Consider the following 17,160-nt stretch of genomic DNA (forward strand, 5'->3'; position numbering starts at 1 on the left):
TAATGGGAGTGTTGATGATAGTGGTATATTACAGGCTGTAATTACTGACCTTAGTTGGAGGTAAAAAAGGGAGAAGGGGGAATAGCGTAAGTGAGCCTCAAGAACTAAAATTGGTGAATGCCAGTGTTGTCAAAAATATATCCAATGACACAGATGAATAGAATCAAGAATGCTATAAAAACTTTGGCCTTGCTTCCAGTACATACGACTGGATTTCAGAGAATTGGGGTATACTGGTACCACCATGGACACAGTCCTGATTTAATATCTTTATATTTACTGAAACCTTTGAAGAGAATTCCACCTAAAGACATTTAAAATACTGGAAAGCAGTTGATACTGGAGTGTAAGCCATACATCGTTGTAAAATGAGAAATAACCTGTGTTGGCAGTCTGTTTTAAATTCCATTTAACATATTGCCTTTTATTTCTTTTGTCTTGGTTTATAAAAGGTCACCAATCCTCTTACCTGGAGTAAAAAACAAGGCAACAGGAAGGGCATACTGCCATATATATTTCTGCTCTGATGCTCTCAATGGTAATAGATATAAGAAACAGAATAAGGAGTTTCTGTTACTTGCTGGAAGATGATTGGGAGAAGAGGTGCACTGTGATGGAAGTGGAGGGCATGAGGCCTCAAAGGATGAAAAACTGGTCTTACCACAAAGGATAGATAGATAGATAGATAGATAGATAGATAGATAGATAGATAGATAGATAGATAGATAGATAGATAGATAGATAGATAGATAGATAGATAGATAGATAGATAGATAGATAGATAGATAGATAGATAGATAGATACTTATGTCATGGTATAGGGAATATCAGGGGAAAAGATTTGAAGGAGAACTGGCCAGTCCTGCAAAAAACAAAAATGGCTATTAAACCTGATAGTTGACATTGCCTGTATTATATTTGAGAATTCCAAGCACATTTTTCCAAATCCCTGTCTCAGTTACTGAACCATATAATATAAACTTTACATGAAATTAAATCATGTCTCCAGATGGTCTTGTTACAAAACTATTTTATTATTTTCTGTGCAATCTGCATAATAGCATTATATTCAATAACAATAGCCATAATGAAATCTTGAATGTTGCTTTTCTGTCATGTGTAAGGGTATTGTTGATTACTTTCATAAACATGACTGAAGAAAACACCAGAATTTTATTTCCCATATAATTTCACCATCAAAACCAAGAACGTTATATTTTGCATTGTCATTCTTTGTAAAACTGAAAACAGTTTGCATGAATTTAGTTTTATTTATGTTAAATCATACCACATTGAATAATACTATATCAATAAATAAATACCTGAAAATACTTAACGTCAAAGAATTTTTTTTGCAGACCAAAATAAACAGTGCTTTTAATATTACAGTTTAAAACAGAGCCTGACTGTTCTTCTGTGCTTTTTCCACTTTGACAGTATTGGGGTCACATTCCAGCATTTTGTGAATCCATTCATCATTTAGAGCTCCTTCAATGAATTCATCCAGGCTGATAACAGCTTAAAAATATAAAAGAATAGTAGTAGATTAGATATTATGTGATAAATGCATGGCAAATGACCAGAAAGCCACCTTTAATTTTTAAGCATTTTTGTTCATGTATGGTTTAATGGTTTAGATTAGATTACATGTTTAATGTTTAATTGTATGTATGTGGGTGAAAGATATGGATATGTGCTTTAATAAAGGAATTGCAGAACATAATAAAAAATATGAACAAAATAAATAACATTATTAATATTTATTATTTTTATTATTATTATAGCAAGCCATAAATCAGATCACCAACACCCCCACTTGTTCCCTTCTAAGTCTACTGTACAACACCAACACCATCATATTCTGTTTCTGGAAACAAAATAATCTGATCACCCTATGACCCTTTAGAGAAAAACTGCAAATGAATTGTACCTAGTAAGAAAAACCTTAACTCATTTAATTGATGTACATTTTTGTAACTGTGGAAATTAATGTTAAGTACCTGAGCAGTGCCCACAGCAAGACTGGTACATTGTCTAAATTCATCTCTGGGTAAGTCCTTGTGAGACAAACCCTTATGTTTTTAAAATGAATGTCAAACAATAGTTGAGATTAGATTGTTTCATATTGAACATGAAGAAACATACTTTTAAAATTGGTGGGTCTTCAACAATGCAAATTGCTACGATCTAAGGTATATGTAAATTATTAATTGTGCTCTTCATTAAATTGTTAAACTTCACACACTTCATTCATTCATTCATAATTAAAATGTATTAAACAAAGTTCATTTTTTCAAAATCTGACAAAAGTTCCATGGAAGACAAAAAGAAATGTATTTACCTTGCATCCATTTTTTTGAACATCAGCCTTTTTCACTATTGCTTGTGGAGTTTATTTGCAGCTCAGGCCAGAGTTACACTCATATAAAGACATTGGACAAAAATAATGAAAGCAAGCAAAGCATTCTTAGAAGCTTGTGAACATTGCAGCTGAATGTGATAAACAATTTTAGCTGAGAGGTCTTTTTTCTCCCTTTTCTCTTTTGTTACATAATTTTATGTGCACAGAGAAATCTAAATTTGGTATAAATTAGCCATCATAATTTAATTTTATAATTAATTGTTTTTCTTGGGCACGGACATTTAGAAGTTAATATGATGTGGTGTATTGTTAGGCAGATGACATCATGGTAGCCATGTTATAACAGATGGCCACACAGTTTGCAATGTGCCCAAATGTTGTTGAAAAATAAAGGAAAGACTTTGTGAGAAAATTTTTGAGCACTCATCTAATTTGAATTTCTGGTTATGGCTTAAATATTTTGTACTTCCTCGAAAAATAACAAATCAAAAAGTCCTAACTGTCACTAAAGAGTTTTTCCCTAACAACTATTAATTTCCTTTGTAGTTTTTTTTTTTAAGCAAATCCATAAGCTTGGATGCAAAACACAGCTGACCACCATCTTACATAGGAAATGTGTTAAGAGCTCACATATAGCTATGGTGTCTGAACTCATCACTGGCAATGGAAGTTGTTGCTGAAAACAATCTGGATGTGGCCATACAATCCAAATCCAAAATGGTAGTGACTATAAAAAAAATCTGCAATAAAATGTTACCATGATAAAGTCATGTAGTTACTGTTAAAAATTCACTACAAAGAAAGTCACAAAAATAGTAGAAACTACTATGTAAAAAGGAAAAGACAAAAAATAACAGAAGTACTATGTAGAAAAGAAAATAGATATTCCAAAAATGAGTTTACAAAACTTTGAAACAAAACAGTAAAACTCTAAAGGGTGATCAGCAATCTAAAAGATGTTTAAATCCAACCATGGAAGAATACATTTTCATTAATGTAGATCTCTCTGTTATTGCAATGATTTTTCTCTTGCTTGTGGGAACTCCTAAGTAAAATCAAATTTAGCTGCCAAATTAATCAGAAGTCCTTTCCTAGTACAAAGTCTCAGACAGGGTTTTGATCTTCTAGATCAGGGGTTGCCAACTCTGGTCCTGGAGGACCACCGCCACTGCAAGTTTTCATTCTAACCCATTTCTTGACCTGTTTTTGCTGCTAATTAAGTTCTTTTGAACTAATTTAATTGAGTTGCTCTTGAAGACTCAGACTCCTTAATTGTTTCTTTTTTCTTAAATAGTAGCCAAACTATAATGAGATACAAAATGGTGTCCATCATACAATATCTGAGAACAAAAAAAGATGAAGGTCTCAGGAATGTTGATCTTCTCAGGTCCTCAAAACATTTTAACAGTGCTCTTAGAAAAAGAAAATCAACAATTTCGGAAATATCTGCTAATGCACCACTAAAGCAGCAAAAAAGTCACAAAATTAAAGAATTGGTTTAATTTACGACAAGAATTGTCACCTCATTAAGCAGCTGGTTGGAGTTTGAGGCCCTGACTGAGATGGTCTTCTCTTGGCTCACTCACTTCACATTTCATTTCTGTTTGGGTGCCATTTAAGAAAAGAAATGAAGCAATTCAGAGAGATGATGAAGAAATTCAGGGGAGCAAATCTTTAAAAAGCAATTCAATTAAAATGAATTCACAAAAAGTTAATTAGCAGCATAAACAGGGCACTCATTCAAAAAAGGGTTAGAATGAAAACCTGCAGCCACGGTGGTCTTCCAGATGACCCCTGTTCTAGATGATGCTAAGTAAACTTCCACTACTATCTTCTTGTCTCATTTTATTCTGCTGTGGGGTTATGTAACTGAACGAGGCAGTCTAATTACCATTCCTTTGACCTTCTTCTGTAGGACTAAAGTTGAGAAAAAAGTTATTCTGAGCATGTCCTTCATGATGCATTGAACGGGTGTAGGTAAATATTTAATCTTTCCTAAGAACTTCTTGAAACGTGGATAAAATTAATAGTACTAGGTTTGCTGCATTGTTCTAATCCTCCAAAATACCCATGCGGAATAGAGTATTTTAAATGCTGTACTGATATAAACGCAAACCTGTTTAAGAAAATTAAGAATTTATCCAATACAATTATTGATCGAGTCTGAATATTAGTACTGTATGTCAATTTGGGGAAATAATGTAATTGTATGCAACCTGTTATTCAAATTTGAAATACAGAGCTTTGCTTTATAATATTAATAGTTAAGTCATTTGTAATATGCAGTTCTGTAATAATGTTGGAAGCATAAGCTCTAATTAATTAAATAACTTTAATTTGATTTGCCTTTTCGTCACATTCACAGTGCAAATAATATGATTTAAGCAATAAGTATTCAGCCTTATCTGTGGACAAAAGATCAAAATCAGCCTGTAAGGTGAGTCATGTCATGAGGTGCATTTCTCAATAAGTATTTATGTAAGATCTTCAGTTCTTGTAACCTCAATGTGCTTTACTTCTTTTTGTACACCAAGGAAGAATATTATTTAGTCTCTAGAATGATTCTCATAAAGCTGCATGCAAGACAATACATTTTCTCTGTGTATCATACCACACCAAACCAAATCTACAACAAACAATAACCCACTCCCTTAAATGTGATGTCCTGGTGATGTTTAAACTGGTTACCAAAGAAATCACAAACCAATTATGTTCTTTTCCTTCAGGGAATCGCTATCATAAATGTATACAAAGCCTCATCTGTTGGAAGATGGGTGTGACAGGCCATATTACAGGGTTCACTTTGTGAAAAAAAAATCACTAACTATAGTGACATATACTTTTATTTTTATAATTACTTATACATAAGTACACTTTCCTTAGGTATGAGGAAGTGAAGGAAGCTCCAGGAGAGAAACAGTGGAGGAAGTATCGTTGGCAGTTTGGTATGGACATGAGGAGGCCTGTCATGCCCATTTGAACCCTCAATTGCCCAGTTACCAACATCCTGACATTACTTTCTGGCAGTCCAGAGAAGGACACCCATTTAGTCACATGTATCGCAGAAGGTACTGCCTAAAAATTAAGCCCATAAGCCTGTTGTGCAGAGAGTTGTACGAATTAAGGTCCCAGAGAGATAGAAAAGAAAGTTCAGGAAGTTACCTGAAAGTGAAGACACAAGCCAGCAGCAACTCACATACTTATGACAGGTCGACTATGGGAAATAGGACACTTCTACCTGGAGCAAGGCTATGTGGGGTGGAACATTGCAACAGTATCTCAGATTGGGTTATGTCATCAATTGTGAGAGATTTGCTGGGTAAATGGGGTCCAGTGTAAAAGAACACTGAGAGACACCCAGCAAGGGTGGTCTTTTGAACATCTGACATTTGAAGAATAAAGTTAGCATTCGATCCATTCTTGTATATAGAAATGTTCACAGATATTTACTTGTGTATTTTTGTGCTTGCCCTATTTTTAATTTTCCTGTTGACCTGATTTTTATGTTCTATGAAGAAGAAGGAGGAAGATGAATCGTTCATTTGTTTTTCTTATTTTTTCATCACATTTTGATTTGAGAGTCACTGTACATATTATGGGGGGGGGGGGGGGGGGGGGGGGGTCACAATGGGCTTTCCAGAAATCCTCAGCTGTTTTAGAAGTCATGAACAAATGCATCCTCTAATTGATTCTCACCTTTTAGACCTTTACCAGTAGTCCACATTGGATAAAAGATTCTTTCAGCCTCACTTTAATCCAGCTGGAGATAGCACCTTATTGTTTTAACTTAGTATTGAAAATAAATTTGAAATAATAATTTTAATTAATAAACTTTCATGAATCATTACAATAGGTGGATAATTTATGTTAGGTGCGGCAAAATATATACAATTAATGAAAGAATAATTTAAGATGTAAAATGTAAAAGCCTGCATAAATGATTTGAATGTTAGAAAGTTGGCAGAAGAATGACAGTGCCAGTTTTACAGACTTATAACTTTCATAACTTATGAACAACAAACTTGCATAAGATGAATAGTGATGATCGGCGCAATTAGCCAAAGTGTTTTTTGCAGCGAATATGCTGTATTCGCCATTAATCTTGTTCGCCAAATGTTTACCTAGAAATTCACCATGCCATCGGCTTAAATGAACATTGTTTTCAAAGCGCCCCATAATGCTTTGCAAAACTAGCATGACATCACAGAGCTGTAGGAGCCATGTGTCTATTCTGTAAGATCGTTGCCACTCTGCTTCAGGCATGCATGTTGTCGTGACCTGCTCAGTACTCCAACCTTCTAGAAAGCATGCATTTTTAAGAAAAATTATTTTCATTTGACAGGTACATTAGCTGAACATAATGAGAATATTATAAGTACAGGTATCCATCAACTTGCATGCGGATTACATTCCAGTACTGGGGACGCAAGTCAGTATGGGCATATCTCAATAATTATAGGGCAGGGGTCAAATATGTTGTACAGCATAAGATACAATAATAGTTCTCATATTTAAGTAAACCTCCTTGTTTTTCAAAGTTGTCATTATCGAAGAGTGGGACTAGCCAAAGTTGCATGCAATAATATTCACTGTTTTGCCATTTTCATAATGTTTAATAACTTTTAAGTCTGTGTAGAAGTTTGACCTGTGGCAGGTGGGAGTGTCTGCAGGGGGGACGTGTGTTGTAAAAATTCGTGAAGACAGTGATCCCCGTTGAAGATGAAGAGGATGAGTGGCAGACTGACACACCAACATAAGCAGCTGTTTAGTGGTCCTTTAATGGTCAGCTGAATGGTTTTTGCCTTGCCCTGAATCCTGCTGGGATATGTACAGACCCTGAAACCAAAACTACAGTATATTAAAATAGGATGGTCCTGAATTTTACTATTAACATTTGGAAATGGTTGGTAAGATTTTTTGCTGCTGATCATTCAAAACCAAACATTTTTTTAGTATTCAACCATTCAGAAACAGACCAAGTCTCTTATAAATAAGTTCATGCAGTATGTAAATAAACTAATACAAAGTAAATGTGACAGGCGATGCTCATCTGAAATATGTTCCCCAGACAAAGACATCAATACGTATAATGCAAAATTCTTTTTTTATTTTTCTTCTTACCATTTTTGTCCTTATCCAGCCTGGCAAACATCCTGTTTGTACATTCTTCTGCCGTCAACGGGTTCACTTTTGTCAGTGAGGCAGCCACACTCATTTTGTACACAGCCTGTGATGCAAATAAGAAATGTCTGTGATTGTACAGTATTTGAGTGCCGTCAGTTTGCAGATGTTCATACTAATGACGGAAATAATTTTTTGAGTAGCTATTACAAAAATAACCATTCTTGAAATTTCAGAAAAGTATGACTGGAAGAAATAGTAAAAGCAAAAGCCCCTGCTGGCAGGTCTCCTAACAGCAGCTCTCCCACCCTTGTAACTCACCTAAATCACTGCTGGTTGGCTGGTACAATCTGTCGCTTTGTACGCTTGCACCAGTCTACTTCTATTCTCTATCTACAGCTTTTGCAATGTCGTTTGCATCCACTTCAGCACTCTTTGCTCTGACTTTGGGCTCTGTTTTTCACAGCCTTTTTTCTCTTGTATATTTCTCAATGAAGCCTCTGTTCAGCTTCAGTCTACCTACTTATTAGGCTTTTGCTCTGCAGATGCACTAAAGAGGACTGTTCATTCTAAACTCTAATCTACTGAATGAATTTTCCCTCACTATCAGCCCAGCCACTCTAGTGAACCTCAACCATCTTTTAAAAGCTGGCTTTTCAAGTAAAGCTGTGATCATTTTTAAGATTTCAATTACACTGTGTGAGGAAGGATTAGAAGAAACTGAAAAAACAAAAACCCGTGTTTGTGCTTATTGGCTGCCTCTTAGCCATGCACTCTTGAAGTTTGAATGCCTTGGTTCTGGCCCTGGGTCTTCTCCTGAATGTTATTTATTTGCTTATTTTTTTGGGGCTGCAAACCCAGGAGTCAGTAGATAACACAACATCCCAAACAAAAATTCCAAAAGGTGTTAAATCAAAATGAAAGTCAAAATCAGAAACACAATAAAGGTCAAAAGCCATAGATATATTACCTAAACCATTTGATGTTTTTTGGTCTTTGTTTATTAAGTTTTGTCATAAGTCACTTATAGTATTTCCTTTTGCTCCTGCAAAAAAATGCACCGAGTCAGTTGTACCTTCTACTTCTTTATGCAAAAATATTCCTATGAGATTGGGGTGCTTGTGCATGTTCTTATTAACAATACCAACAGTGCAGCAACACACCATTTCCAAATAAATTGTTGAGAAAATAATAGATAGAAATAATAGAAAGAAAACAAAAAGCTAAAATATGGGAAACGAGCCTAAAAACAACAACACATTCAAAGGAAAGAAGCATAGCACTTACATTAGTAGAATAAGAGCCAACATCCAACTGCTAGTCTCCTAAATCGGATGGATAGTGTTCTGTATATTATAGAGCAATTGTAAACCACAAAATAAATATTGTTAGGCATTTAGAGTGCCAATGATTTGCAATTTTGACCACTGTAATATAAGAAAGATACATGTGCAAGCCCTGAGAGAAAATTCTCTAGGCACTAATGCCCTAATGAATTATCTAAACAAACTCAAGGAAGTGCATATTTTTAGCCTAAGTAAAGAATCTCTGATTAGGCATCACACAGAGTTCCTGCACACTGTTAAAAGAGTAATGATAACTGCTAAACAGAAAAGACCATTATTAGACGGAATAATTGGGAACCATGCAGACATCTGCCTAAAAATAAAGGTAGTCATGTACTCAGTTATGTAAGGAAAGATGAATATTATCAGAAGTGTGGACATGTCAGTTGAATTTCATATTGCTTTTAACACCATACATGAACACAGAAAATCCAAGAAAAAGAAATAGGATTGAAGGTAGCCTGGTTAATAGCCTCCTTTGGGTCACCACAAGTCATAATGGGAAATGAAGCAGCACTGAGTGACCACATGGACAATATTTGTCTGTGGTACCAGTTGGCTTTACAGTGACCAGGAGAGAAAAAATTTTAGAAAAGTTTAAGTTATCGTGTCCAAACAACAATGTTTGCATGGAATCTGTTTACTCCATTGCAAAATAAGAACATACAGTAGATTATATTCAGAAGGTTGTCGCTTCAAATCCTATAAATGCCAGAAGTGATTTCACTCCATTGAGCCCTTGAGCAAGTCCCTTAACCTGCAATTGCTCCGTCCTGGATATGACATTAACCTGCATCCACCCCTGCAAGTAGGTCCTCCAACTTGGGGATTGGTGGCAGGATTGGCACCTCAGCCAATGTGAAACTATTCAAACTAGTATGGTGCTGAGGTGTCACCCATTGAATGGCTGCGCTTGGGTCATAATTTGGGATCCTGAAGTGGTTCGTCATGCGGTAGGTGCAGCAATGCGCTGTATCAGTGCATGTTTCCAACCTCTGATGCCGACTGACATCATACAGTTATGCCACCATCTTAAATATATTGCTTACATAATGCTTGGCAACTTTCCTTTGGTAAGGGCATCTGCTACAAAATATAAACAATAGTAAGAATAATTCTCTTAATGTGCAGCATGACATCAAAACCAAGATGGAATGTCTATCTATTAAATATTAAAAGTCAGTCATTAATTGCATAGCAGCACAATTCTCCATTTCTACTCCTGTGGCACATTCAGTTTTTTTCGCTAAACTTCTGCTGTGACAAATAGGCAATCTGTGCAATTGCTGCAAACCTTTTTCTAAAATGTGAGGAGGAAGAATAATAATGTTGAAAAAGGATGGCTTTGAAAAAAAAAATTTTATACCTTTAAAAATGCTTTTAAGATAAAACGAATTACTTGTGGCTTGATAATAGTTGTCAATTTCTAGAAAAATGCAACTTTATAAAGATAACTTAATGGAAAAGCATAGGTCAATTCGTAACATCTCACGTTCCGAAAGTGACTGAACTGGACAATAAAATGCTTTTTCACATGCCAAGTTTAATAGATGAAACTCAATCCTAACTGAGCCTCAATTCACAACTCAATGGAAAAAACTTTGATGAAAACACTAAATGGATTGCTGAAGCTATGGAGATTCAACAAAGGGAAGAGAACCTGTTAAAAAATGGGACTCTCTGTCCTGTACTGAAGTTTCAGTTAATTAAAACATGTTGGATATCAAGGTGCACCAATTTTTACTGCACTATATAACTTAATAAAAATAAATTTTGTTTTGTAAGGTTAAACATTTGCTGACTAAAATCCATTCATACATTTTTTCTCATTGTCAGTGATGGAATGGCTTTAAAAACGTTCTGGTAAACGTGCTTAGCAGCAATTTACTTGATGAAGCTTTCCTTCCAATTAATGCTGATCAATGGATTATTTATCATTATTAAGAAGTAAACAGTTATATCGTATGAACAATATTAGATAATATAGTTGTACAAGAACAGCATGGAGGCATGACTCACAGTGAAAAGGATTCCTTTCCCATGGACTTTGTACATTATTGTCCAGATACACAAGACATGCATATTAAGTTAAACTGTCTGATCTGGGTGTTGTTATGTGTGTGACAGTACCGCTCATGGTAAGGTCCTACTCAGGGGCCAATGCTGCAGGTCAAGGTTCTAGCTCCCTGTTACCTGCAGCTGAAATATTTGGTTCAAATAAAACTTGCTGTACATTTTTGCATAATAAATATGAAATCTACTGTATATAGTGTATTATAAAGACATTAATTTCTCTGTTTAGTCGTGTCACTTGAGTAAAGTGTTAGATTAGGTCACCTTATTCTACTAATTGCATATGTTACTACATTGTATATGTTCACCAAAGTCAAAAGTGTAGGTGCCCAGGCAAAAGGACTGGCATCTTGACTGGGACAGAGAGTTAGCCTTTAGCAGGATGTGAGACTTTAACGGAAGGACAGCATGGAGGGAGCTGTAACCCAGCTAGGGTGGTGATCCTTATCCCAGTCAGGGTAAAAAGATAATGGATGAACTGGGCAAACATGCAGGCCAGAGTCAGTTCATTCCCCCACACGATAAGTCTCAGTGTCCCTCCAGGATCCAACAGGGTTGCATGGGACTTAAAGTGTAGTACAGAAGCCCTGTCAGTGTCCTTGGGTGCCGGAAGAAGGTGCTGTCAGAGAAGACTCTGGATGACCACTGCTGCACCACCAGAAGCATTCTTGGTTCCGGTTTCAAAGAAGCCCACTGCACCTCCTTGAGGAGTCAGAGTCAGGAGGCAGCGGGTGACACTCACTTGGAGGAAAGAGCGAGAGAAGAAATTACTTTTTGTTATATTCTTGTGTTTGTCTAGTTGTCAATTGGAAACATGTTGCTGACAAATAAAGATCTTTATTTGAAACCAGGACTGTGGGGCATTACCACCTCTGGGGTTTGAGTGCTCATTGATGCCTCTTCTGGTTACAAAAGATATACTTTTGTGGCCATGCACTTAACTTTCTCAAAGTACTGACCATTACTCTGTGACTATCACAAAGAGAAATTAGTTGTATGTGTTTAGATTAGATGGCAATATATTTTCAAAGCACATTGGTTAACAAAATCTTGAAAAGCAAAAAGATGCCTGAGGAGTGGAAAAGAAGTATATTAGTACCAATTTTCAATAATAAGGGAGATGTGCAGAACCTTAGTAACTACAGGGGCATAAAGTTGATCAGCCACACCGTGAAGATATGGGAAAGAGTGATGGATGCTAGGATGAGAGGAGAAGTAACGATCTGTGAGCAGCAATATGGGTTCATGCCAGGAAAGAGTACTACAGATGTGATGTTTACTTTAAAACTGTTGATGGAGAATTACAGAGAAAGTCAGGAGTGGCATTGCATTTTTGTAGACTTAGAGAAAGCATATGACATGGTGCCAAGAGAGGAGTTATGGTACTGTGTGAGGAAGCGGAAAAATATGTGAGGGTGGTACAGGATATGTATGAGGACAGCGTGACTGTGGTGAGGTATGCAGTTGGAATGACAGCCTGGTTCAAAGTGAGAGAGGGATTTTCTCAAGGATTGGCTCTGAGCCCTTTCCTGTTTGCAGTGGTGATGGACAAGTTGACAGATGTGGTCAGACATGAGTGTTCGTGGAGTGTGATGTTTGCAGATGACCATTGTGATCTGTAGTGAGAACAGTCAGCAGGTTGAGGTGAACCAGAAGAGTCAGTAAAAGTAAGATGGAGTACATGTGTGGGAAGGAGAGAGAAGGTGGAAAGGTGTGAGTGCAAGGAGCAGGGGTGGTGAAAGTAGACAGTAGAAGGTAGGAACCAGGGTTCAAAAGTCCAAAGCAACAGAGAAGCAATGGCAGAAAGGTTAAGGAAAGAGTGCAGGCAGGGTGGACTGGGTGGAGAAAAGTGACAGGAGTAATTTGTGATAGAAGAGTAACTGCAGAAAAGTGAAAGGGAAGGTCTAGAAAACATTAGTGACACCAGCTAAATTGCATGGTTTGGAGACAGTGGCAGTGACGAGAAGACTGGAGGCAGAGCTGGAAGTGGCAGAGTTGAAGATGCTATGATTTTCACTCAGAGTAACAAGGGTAGACAGGATTAGAAAAAAATATATTAGCGGGACAACACAGGCATGACAGTTTGGTGACCAAGTGAGAGGGTCTAGACTGAGACGGTTTGGGCATGTGCAGAAGAGAGATGAGATGTACATCGGGAAAAGAATGTTGAGGATGGAACCTCCAGGCAATAGGAAAAGAGGAAGGCCAAACAAGAGGTTAATGGATGTGGTGAGGGAAGACATGAAGACAGTGTGGCAGAAGATAGATGGAGACAGATGATCTGCAATGGCGACCCCTAAATGGGAGCAGCTGAAAGAAGAAGAGTTTAGGCATTTCATCCATTTATGTTACTTCTTTCAGGTCCACAGAAAATATTGTCAGAAACATTTTAGTATTTAATTTCTCAATTTTTGTGTTGCTTTGATGTTATTAATTTTTGTTTATTGTTTTTATTTTTAATTGCTTGTTTTGGTGATGCCTAAGAACACAACCTTTGCCATTAGTACAGCTATGTTATAAAATGGTTCCCACCGTATAGTATCAGTATAGTAAAGTATAATATCTGTAGCAATATAACAGTAAGTAAGCTTGATACTATAGACGTTTTGGTGTCGGGTGATATGTCTCATCAATGTCGTAACAGCCGCGATACATTCTGCTATATCTGTGGCGAATATACACTTGCACCTCAGAGACGTTAGATGACTGCTCTTGTGAAGAAAGCTTATCATCTGTATTTTGGCTGCAAAATTGGTGATAAAGACAAGGAATAGGTGCCTCACATTTGCTGTGTGACATGTGCTGTCAGTCTGAGAGCCTGGCTCAGAGGCACTCGAAAGACGATGCCATTTGCTATTCCGATGATATAGCAAGAACAGAAAGACCATGTGACGGACTGTTACTTCTGCTTGACTAATGTGTCTGGTTTCTCTGCCAAAAACAGGAAGTCAATTGAATATCCTAATCTGCCTTCAGCAATGAGACCCGTGCCACATGATGACAGTCTTCCAATTCTGAAACCACCAGAGGATTGGACCTTAGATGAACCAGATGAAGAAACTGCAATGCAGGGTACCGACAGTGATATTGACCTGGATTTTTAACCGTGCTTATCAGGCGATCCACATCTGATAACACAGTCTGAAGTGAACGATTTGGTCAGAGATTTGGGTCTGTCAAAAGCAAAAGCCGAGCTGCTGGGTTCGAGACTGCAGGAATGGTGTTTGCTGTCACCAGCTATGAAAATTTCTGTGTTTCGAGGCTGACATCATGATATAACCATATTTTTTGCACAAGTCGACAGTCTCTGTTTCTGTTGTGACATTGAAAGATTGTTTTCAGCCTTGAGTGATCACAACCCGGAAGAGTGGCGTCTCTTCATTGATTCGTCAATGTTAAGCCTGAAAGCTGTTCTGCTACACAATGGCAGCGTTTATCCTTCAGTACCTGTTGGCTATGCAGCACACATGAAAGAAACGTATGAGAATTGGAACTGTTGCTGAAGCACGTCCAGTATAGCAGGTACAACTGGAATATCTGTGGAAATCTTAAAGTCGTTGCTCTGTTACTAGGACTGCAACTCGGCTATACAAAGTACCGTTGTTTCATCTGTGAATGGGACAGCCGTGCCAAAGAGTTGCACTATTCTTGACAGAACTGGCCACTCCGTAAAAAGTTAGTTCCAGGACAGAAAAATGTGGCACATGAATCACTTGTCGACCCGGCAAAGATATTTTTGCCTCCTCTTCACATAAAACTGGGACTCATGAAGAATTTCGTGAAAGCACTGAACAAGGAAGGCGAAGGTTTTCGTTATTTAAGACAGATGTTCCCAAGAATAACTGATGCCAAGATCAAAGAGGGCATTTTTGTTGGCCCCCAGATCAGACATGTTATGAGTAACAAGCGATTTGAAGATCTGTTAGTTGGGCCAGAAAAAATTGCCTGGAAAGCCTTCAAAGACGTTGACAATTTTCTGGGCGATTACAGAGCCCCAAACTACATTCAGCTAGTAGACAAACTTCTCAAAGCAAACAAGACAATGAAGTGCAACATGTCACTCAAGATTCATTTCCTCCACTCACACTTGAACTTCTTCCCCGCAAATCTCGGTGCTGCCAGTGATGAACACGGTGAAAGGTTTCACCAGGACATTGCTACGATGGAGAAACGATACCAGGGCAACTGGAATCCATCAATGCTTGTTGACTACTGTTGCACACTGCAATGTGATGCACCACACAGTGAATACAAAAGAAAATCTGGAGCAAAACACTTTTAATTCTGTTGAATTTAATAGCTTATGCGAAACATAAACGTGACTAAATACGCTATTGTCAGTAAACATATACTGTAAATGCCGATTTCTCAGAAAAAACTTTTCAGGAAGCAAGACTTTTCAAAAAAATTGTTGTGCGGTGTTATTAAACATCAAACTTTATTACATGTAAGTAAAGGACAACAAAGTGAGTTTACAGTGAAGTGATCATAAAATCAAATGATAACCACCATAGTGACAGAATGCAAAATAGTCAACCACATTGACAAGCAAGAGGTAATCCTGAATAAAGAATAATTCAGCAGCAGACAAACACAGTGGCTCATAGGCATGCAAGACAAAGTTAAGAATACACAATGTATGAACACCCCAGACAGGGAAATGTGTGGCAGCAATCAAGAAAATCATCAAATAGTCAAAATCTCTGACAATATGAAAGCATTGCTTTTACATCCTTGCATTGATGTTTCCTTGAACACCACTGTGTTCATGTAAGCAAAGTTACATAAGCGATGTGATCAATGACACACTTTATTTTTTAATATTGAAAACAAAACAATGTTTTGCCAATATAGAATATTTGGATCATCAAATGCTCAGAACTTCTGACCATATGCAGGAATTACTTTTACATCCGTAGATCAAGGTTTGCTTGAAGAGCACTGCTTAAGAAAGTTAGATCACCAATGTGATCACTGTAAAGCTGTATTTTTAATTGTGAAAACAAAATCAAAATGGAAAAGTTCAGTTTGCTCTATATTAGACACCTTGATTTTAAGACCGTAAGTCTGCATGTTTCACTAGTCTTTTAGAATTTTAATATGTTGTGTTTAACCCAAGAATGAAGGAAGAGAAGTAAGGGGTCCTATAAGGAACTGTAAAAAAATATGTAACCCTTAAAGATTTTCTAAATCTTGGCACCCTTTTGCCATTTAATAGTACTATAGCAAATCTTCATCCACATCCTAAAAACAATTACAGTGTTTTATGATTGCTTTACATTCAAAAATTAAAATTAACACAGTTAGTGAAACCATGCACTCAAGGAGAAAGGCCTTAGCCCAGATCTACACAACTATATGCACATTCTCAGCCTCACACTATTTTCAAAACATTACACACAATATTTTACAAAACAAACACACTTCTCTACATTACACACATACTGTAAATTTAACATGATGTCACCATTTCAAGGCACACCCCTCCAAAATACCAAATTCATGAACAAACTGATTAGACATGACCATCAGATGTGAAGACAGGTACAGTAGGTGCTTAACTGTAAACTCACCAGTCAAGTGTAACCATTATAAAAAGGCAACAGATGAGTTTACTTGTCTTCAACCAAAGTGGAAGCCAACATTGCAGTGAGAGGAAGAGCAAGAGTGAGAATGAGAGGGGGGGCCCATGGAGGAAGAAGGGTAGGTAGAGAAAGAGGGAGAGATGGAGGTCGACCTGAAGGAGAACGTGGACAGAGAAGACGAGGATCAAATTTATTGAATGAAATATGAGCAACACTAGTCGATCATGTGGTAAATCGTGGTTTGATGTTGAGAGAGGAAAGACAGAGAGTTTGGCCTAATCTTAGCAGATATACTGTTTGTATATTTCAGCAGGAGCACAGGTGAAAAACAATTTTTAATTTCTCTAAAATGCTAACTACATGTTCTACATCAGTACGTTATGGCAATTGACATGTACTGTATGTTGATTGATCTTCATAGGACTGAAGGTCAAGTACATCAAGGAGTAAGGAGATCCATATTCTCAACAGGGTAAGATAGAGTGATAATAAATGTGGTTTTTGCCAATAAAGCTATACGCCTCAGAGAAATTCAAGCACACGTCCTTAATGATAACAGTTTTAAAAGAACATTCATCAGGTATTATTATCGACCCTAGGGAGAATCCTTAAAAAACATCAGTTAAAGATGAAACAGTTATACAGAGTGCCATTTGAGAGGAATTCTGACAGT

The 17,160-nt window shown here is 37.0% G+C and overlaps 1 protein-coding gene across 1 annotated transcript in view; it reads right to left on the bottom strand.

Moving 5' to 3' along the window:
- Nucleotides 1-1,111: 1,111 nt before the first annotated feature.
- Nucleotides 1,112-17,160, bottom strand: part of si:ch211-245j22.3 (uncharacterized protein LOC563798 homolog) — a 56,462-nt gene continuing 40,413 nt past the window's right edge. The window contains exons 4-5 of the mRNA XM_028813556.2: nucleotides 7,484-7,589; nucleotides 1,112-1,518 (exon numbers count right to left, since the gene is read on the bottom strand). Coding sequence (XP_028669389.1) covers nucleotides 1,391-1,518; nucleotides 7,484-7,589 — 234 coding nt within the window. The 3' untranslated portion in view covers nucleotides 1,112-1,390. The remainder of the gene's footprint in view (nucleotides 1,519-7,483; nucleotides 7,590-17,160) is intronic.

This window comes from Erpetoichthys calabaricus, chromosome 1, assembly GCF_900747795.2.
Source record: "Erpetoichthys calabaricus chromosome 1, fErpCal1.3, whole genome shotgun sequence".
NCBI lineage: Eukaryota > Metazoa > Chordata > Cladistia > Polypteriformes > Polypteridae > Erpetoichthys > Erpetoichthys calabaricus.